Here is a 6692-nt window from a genome sequence, read left to right as displayed (position 1 = left end):
AAATGTGTATTTTTATCAAATGTAGTCTACTGCAAATCCAGAAACCCAATGTGCAAGGGAAGATAACACCCAGGTGTCAACAGCCAGTCAAGGATATGTTTTACCAGAAGGAAAAATCATGCCGAATACAGTATTTGTTGGTGGAATAGATATAAGGGTATGTGTATATCTTGTATATTATGTGCTGACTAGATTATATAATACTACGGGCTGGACTCAGTGATCCTCCGGGGTCCCTTCCAGCCCGAATGTCTATGAAATTATTGTCCTGTCCTGTCCCCCCCCACCCCCCACAAAGGATGTAGGCAAATTGAAGAGTCCACCAGAGGGCAATGAAAAGGGTTAGGGGGCTGGGGGACATGACTCTTGAAGAGAGGCTGAGGAAACTGGGCTTATTTAGTTTAGAGATGAGAAGACTGAGAGGGGATTTAATAGCCCCTGCAGCGAGGGAGGCCCTACTCAAGGCCTCTGCAGCGAGGGAGGGAGTAGGAGTGGGGCTGGGGTAGGCCCTGCCCAGCTGGGTGGGGCAGGGCATGGAACAAAGCCATGATTCATCTGGGGGTACAGGTGGGGCAAGGGGCAGCTCCTGCTGCTGCATGCATCATGGGAGGGCATGGGGTGGAGGTGTGTCCCCCAGATCTGGGGTGGTAGTACTAGGAGGGTGTTATGGGGTAGGGATTGCTGCAGATATCCCCAAAATTGCCATATCCACCCCATGGCCCCTTTCCCAGTGCTACTGCTGCCCACTCTGTGCAAATCCAGGGGCATGTTCCACCCCCCCTGCCATCCCAGGCGAGGTGGCAAAAGAAGCAGCAGAAGCGACCGGGTGAGCAGATAGGCCATCAGATGAGTGGTGTGGAAGCAGCCCCTTCCCCATGTCCCCTGGATGAGCCACAGCTCTGTCCCACACCCCTTCACTTCCTCCTCACAGTGGGAACCTTGATCTGCCCCCCTGCACCTCTCACTCTCCTCCCTCCCCTTCTACCACACCAGACTTACCAGATGCACACAGCTCTCCAAGCTGCTGGCGGTGCTTCTCACTACCTACGTGCTGTGCTGCAGCTGCACGCATGCACTAGCCACTTATCGACCAAATTATCAGCCACGTCAGGATGACTTCTGATATAGACAACTTGCTTTATATCGGTGCCGATCCGATATTGGACCAATGTATGGTACACCTCTAGTTTCTATGAACGTAAACTGACTTCAAGCAGTTGGGCACAAAGCTGTAAGGGATTTGACTTGCGGTAGCTGCTAATAGTTTGTTCCTTAATTTTTCTTCCTTAGATGGATGAAATGGAAATTCGAAGTTTCTTTGCCCAATATGGTACTGTAAAGGAAGTGAAAATAATTACTGATAGAACTGGTGCTTCCAAGGGGTGAGTAGAATACAAGTTGATATGGCTTTTGGTTTTTGTTTTTGTTTGGTGTGTTTGGCTCTCTGCTCTCAGCAGGATAAAAATAAGGTAAGAGCAGAGGTGAGCAAAACATGGCCTGTGGGCTAGACTTGACCACCAGCTGATTGTATCTGGCCTGCTGGTTGGCAGTTGCAAAATCATAGGATCTGGCCAATAGGGAGCAGACAGTTCCGGCTTCACCATCGTGCCAAGCAGACAGACACGTCTCTGTCCCATCCACACCTTATACCAGGTCCTGCCCTGTGTGCCAGAAGCAGCAGTGGGTATATGCTGGCACCAGCTGTGGATGCTGCCTGCAAGTTTCTGCTGGGGATTGGGATGACTACCTGGGACTGCAGCTGATGTAGCAGCACCACTTGTGGACCTGGGAGGACACCCTGGTCTCCAGGAAGAAGTGGCCTCTTCTGTCTGCAGCTGAAGCTGGCATGCGCCTGGTGCTGCTTCCAGTTCGTGGGCAGGGAGCTGGTGTAAACTGTGGAGCTATGCTGGAGGTGCAGGGTGGCTGCGGGGAGGGCAGAGGGAAATGGACAGACAGGTGTCTCTGCTCATAATGAGTAGCAGTGGCTGGTGCTGGTCAAAAGCAGGATCTGGCAGTGGGCATGTTCACTGCTTCTGGGGACTCTCCTGGCTGCAGCTGCTTGGAGCCCAGGCCAGGGCTGCCCTGCAGCTCTACCCTGCTGGCACCACCCCACAGCACCTCCATGCTGCTCCAGACCCAGGCTACCCCAGCTCTGGGTGGGTGCCAACACCAGTTGCAGATGCCACTTCTCTCTGGGGATTGGGGCATCTGCCTGAGCCTCTCCTTGGGCTGGAAGCTGAAGCTACTGTCTGTGCCCAAACCAGTTCCACTAGTGGTGACACGTAGGGGGTGCACATGCACCCCCTGAAAGTGCCAGTGCACCCCCTGACAGCCAGCATTCCCCACTTATGCGACGGGCCCTTCCTGAGAGCACTGGCTGGGGAGTGGAGGTGCCAGGAGAAGTGCCGCTCCAAACCTCCATTTATGGGATGGTTGAGATGTGGGGCAGGGGGTGACCCAGCCTGCAACAGTTCCCCAAAACTCCCTATGAGGCCTCTGGGGCCTGAATAATTGCCTGCCCCAATAAGAAGTTACATAGTAGACTCAACAAACTTTATTTTCTTTTGTAGGTATGGATTTGTATCCTTTCTGGACAATGTGGATGTTCAAAAAATAGTAGAAGTAAGCTGTCTCTTCTATACTTAATTGCAATTTGTTTGTCTTGGGAATAGTACAGAGGCCATGAGCTGGTGGAAGTAATAATGAGGAACAGCACTGTGTTAAACTTGGATAAGAAACTAGTCTGGAGAAAATTAATAGAAAGTAGGGGTGCACCGATAAAGATTTACATGGCCAATACTGATAGCTGATATTAACCGACCATATTAGCCACTGTTGATCCAATAACCAATTTTTAGTAATAATGCAAAGCATTTTAAACTTTTGACTAACTTTTTTTTTGTTTGTTTTGCATCTGTTACCCCCACATAGCCCTCATGTGCTCTAGCCCTCAATGAGGAAGGTGGTGACCACCTTGCTCCCATGCATGTCACCCCCTTTCCTTTAGCTCCTACTAGCAGCCCCGCTCTGCACAGCCCATGCTGTTGTCCTGGGCAGGCAGGGTAGACCCCTGTGCAGACAGTGGTGCCGGGCACATTTGGAGCCGCAGAGCACACTGCTTCAGCACCAGCATGCCCCACGCAGTTGAGCTCCCATGGCTGCTGCAGAGAAGCTGAAGCCACTTTTGCAAATGTGCCCAGCGGAGTGGAATGGCCCTTGCACGGTGCCTTACACCTGGTAACAGTCCCTTTGTTGCTGAGCACGGTGCCCTGTAACCACTCCACAACACCCCCTCCTGCTGCTCACTGGTATCTATAGCCTGCTGTGGGCTTGGGATGGAGGCAGGGTGCAAGGACCAGACTATGGCTGCCAGAGTACTCTGGGCACGCAACTGTAATTATCAGCTACAACAACCAAAAAAAGCCAATAGCCAATAAAGTAATTTCTCCTTTATTGGTGCCGAACTGATTGGGGTGCAATAAAAAGGGGCAAGATTGAGAGGTTACTTAAAAGCTGGTTTGTCTATTTTAAAACCCTTGTGCTTTTAAAGTGGTGTGCCTTTTAATTCAACTAAAAATAAGATTATTACCTTCTAACGGTTTTGCTTCACAGTATCAGATTGTGGTCACTCTGTCCACTGCCTGTCGTAGCATGCCTTAATGTCTAAGGCAGATACACCCCTGTATCAAATTGGTATAAAAGCTACCCCCTTGACTAGCTGATCGCAAGGATTTAACAACTGTTTTTAATAAATCTGTTAATCTTTTTATATCTACATCTTATAGTTGGTCAATTGTATGTATATGGGGAAGTGTGTAAATGAATACTGTCAGGTAGTTCCTAACACTATTTACCATCCAGGATTATATGATGGATACCTTCATACTAAGATGAGGAGAACTTATGAATGGCCTTCTGGTATGGAACCTGCACTTCCAGTGCAGTGTCACTGTATGTGAGCATCTAAGAATTCAGGGTGGTCTGTAAGGCTTGTGAATCTTTCCACCACTGTATTCTAGGCTTGTCAGTGCAGATAGTGACAGACAGGAAGGTAGTTACTTTACATTAACAGGGTGAGGCCAGCTCTCCCTGTCTTCAGATCAGAAAATAATCAGACTGTAGAACTGGTGTCAGGCAGTAAGTCTACCAGGTAGGTTGAATGCTGCACCACACACTTTATCAGTTAAACTACAAATGATTGCAAAACTATACCCTCCCCAGGGCATCTTCTGTTTATAAAAAGCCCCAGTTCAAGAGGTGTTTGATACAACCTGACAAGTGTTTTGACAAGCCAGATACCCAGGACTTCTGTCCAATGCCTTTCTGATTCTTTAGTGAAGCATGTACTACTCCAGAATGCTACTTGGTACTGGAGAAGACTTGGCAATCTGACCTTGATAGATTTAGTGCAGATTTTTGATGCTTTGTTCCTCTTATCTCAGCTTCTTGATCTGTCAGATAAAGGGATGATCAGATACCCAAACCTACAGTCTCTTCACCAGCACCCAAAATGCTCCAGGGATGCAGAGAACTGTCCCTGTACGTTAGTAAAGAAGTCCCTTCTTCCCCCACTTCCCCCATAAGATTAAAGAAAGGTTGCTGTTTCAGCTCCATGGTGTAGTTAAGTACCATCAAAGTCCTCTAATTGTGTTCCTGTATGGTACAGGATTGTATTGCTGCAGTGGTCTGACCAATGCTTATCTGTTCCATTTGTGCTTCAAATTCTTGAAGGACTTAACAGATCTACTTCCACCTAGAGAAGAGGAGTCAATTGTGGGATTTTTAATTTAATTCTCTTAGCTCTGGTTTGAATGGAGACTTTGTGCTTTCTGCTTCATTTAACTGTGGCGTATGGAATTTCTAGCATCCATTACCTTAGAAAGGATGGCCAGGTTGCTTAGGCACCGAGGGTGGGCTCAGTCCTAATATTTATGGTTTTCCATCTGGACAACATGTCACTAAGGACTCATCCCAGATTATTGTTGAAGGTATTTAAGAGTCTTGCCTGAATCCATATTTACTTTCCTGAATCCCAACCATCCTTCCACACTGGATGTGACGTGCTGTCAACCTTTGCCTTTCAAGGGATAAGGCTATTCAGATTATCTTTAATTGTGACTAGCAGAGAAAAAAGAGCAAAGCAGTTTTCTTTAAAGACTCTCCAAGCAACTCTGTGGTTGTATTGAAGCCCATAAGGAACACGGGCCCACCTACATCCTGTAGCTTGCACTCCAGCAGGGGTCAAATTTGTCAGTAAGCTCTGAGCAGCACAGACATCTGCAGATGGCTACCTGCATCCATATCTGCATGTCTGTACAAATACATGAAGCCTCTAGATTCATGTATTGCCTTGTCACTATCTTCTTGCAACTGAAATCCTGCCTGCATTTGAACTGGTCAGTTTTTTAGCTTCCCATAGCTGAATGTGCATGTGCACAACTACTTGAAGGAGAATGTGAAATTGCTTGCTTCCACAGCAATTGGAAGTTTCTAAATTGCAAAATCTGCATGTAGAAAACAACCTATCTTCCATTCTCAATTAATTTAATACATCTGGCATTCTTTGCTGGTGTACACTCTGTTTTTTGCTCAGGCTTGAGAGCTTATCTTGGGGAACATGCATGCTGGGCAGGTACTGCTGGGTACAAAGGCTGAGCTTGGACATGCAGTGTAAGAGTAATGGAACTGTAGAATGTATTGCCAAAAAAACCTGGTTATTGTAAAGTATATGACTTGTTAAACAAAGTAAAGTAATAACCAAGCAAACATTAGCACTTAAATCCCTTTGAGCCATGTGAGGAGTCATTGAGAGCTTCATAAGTAAATCATGTATTACTAAACTCTGTTATGTATTGACCTAACTCTAGAAAAAATATACTTTTAAAATTGTTAGGTGCAATAGAAAATGGTGAAGTTTTTGTTTTGTTTTTAAAGTGTCCTATAATTACTTTTTTTTAGTCGCAAATAAACTTCCATGGCAAAAAACTGAAACTGGGACCAGCAATTAGAAAGCAACAGAATTTATGTAAGTATCGTTAGACTGAATTTTAACTTCAGCATTTTATAAGGATGCTCAGCTTAAATATAGGACCATGAATAAATGTCCTTGCCCTTTGATACTGGTTGTTAAAAGGAAACTTAGTATATCTACTTTTTTAATCTTTAATATTAATGTCTTCATTACCAGAGTTGAGAGAGCATATGGGACTATTTTGCACTAACACAGTGCTATAGCATGCAATCTGCAGACATTGCAGGACAGCTGATTAGGCAGCCTGTTAACTTTTTTTTAATTAAAGGGAAATAAAGCTCATCTTCTATAAGGTGGTGGGTTTTTTGAAGTTTTGTCTAAAGTATTGGTAAGTAGCTTTTTTTTCTTTCCAATTCTCAACTTTCCTTTGTCTTATACAAGGTGCTTATCATATGCAACCCAGACCTCTGGTTTTTAATCCACCTGTGCCACAGTTCCACAATGTATGGAGCAGTCAGAATACTGAAACATATATGCAGCCTCCAGCCATGATGAGTCCAGTAACTCAGTATGTTCAGGTAAATTCTTTCCCATTTTTTTCCCTGCCTCCCCCAGTAAGGTCCCTGACCTTGGGTCCAACAAACTCCACCTGCCTTTTCCTATGGCAAACATGACCTGGGTGCATGCACTGTAAGCTAACTCTTCTTCCCCCCCCCCCCCC

General features: G+C 46.0%; 1 protein-coding gene across 2 annotated transcripts in view; it reads left to right on the top strand.

Annotated features, from left to right (window-relative positions):
- Positions 1 to 11: 11 nt before the first annotated feature.
- DAZL (deleted in azoospermia like) overlaps positions 12 to 6692 on the top strand; it is a 24789-nt gene continuing 18108 nt past the window's right edge. For both annotated transcript variants that reach the window (XM_019508675.1, XM_019508674.1), the window contains exons 1-5: positions 12 to 157; positions 1291 to 1382; positions 2571 to 2622; positions 5959 to 6025; positions 6413 to 6549. In XM_019508675.1, coding sequence (XP_019364220.1) covers positions 119 to 157; positions 1291 to 1382; positions 2571 to 2622; positions 5959 to 6025; positions 6413 to 6549 — 387 coding nt within the window. In that variant the 5' untranslated portion in view covers positions 12 to 118. The remainder of the gene's footprint in view (positions 158 to 1290; positions 1383 to 2570; positions 2623 to 5958; positions 6026 to 6412; positions 6550 to 6692) is intronic.

Source organism: Gavialis gangeticus, unplaced genomic scaffold (genome assembly GCF_001723915.1).
Source record: "Gavialis gangeticus isolate Ggan-Ray unplaced genomic scaffold, GavGan_comp1, whole genome shotgun sequence".
NCBI classification, from domain to species: Eukaryota; Metazoa; Chordata; order Crocodylia; family Gavialidae; genus Gavialis; species Gavialis gangeticus.
This window is presented reverse-complemented; position numbering and strand designations above follow the sequence as displayed.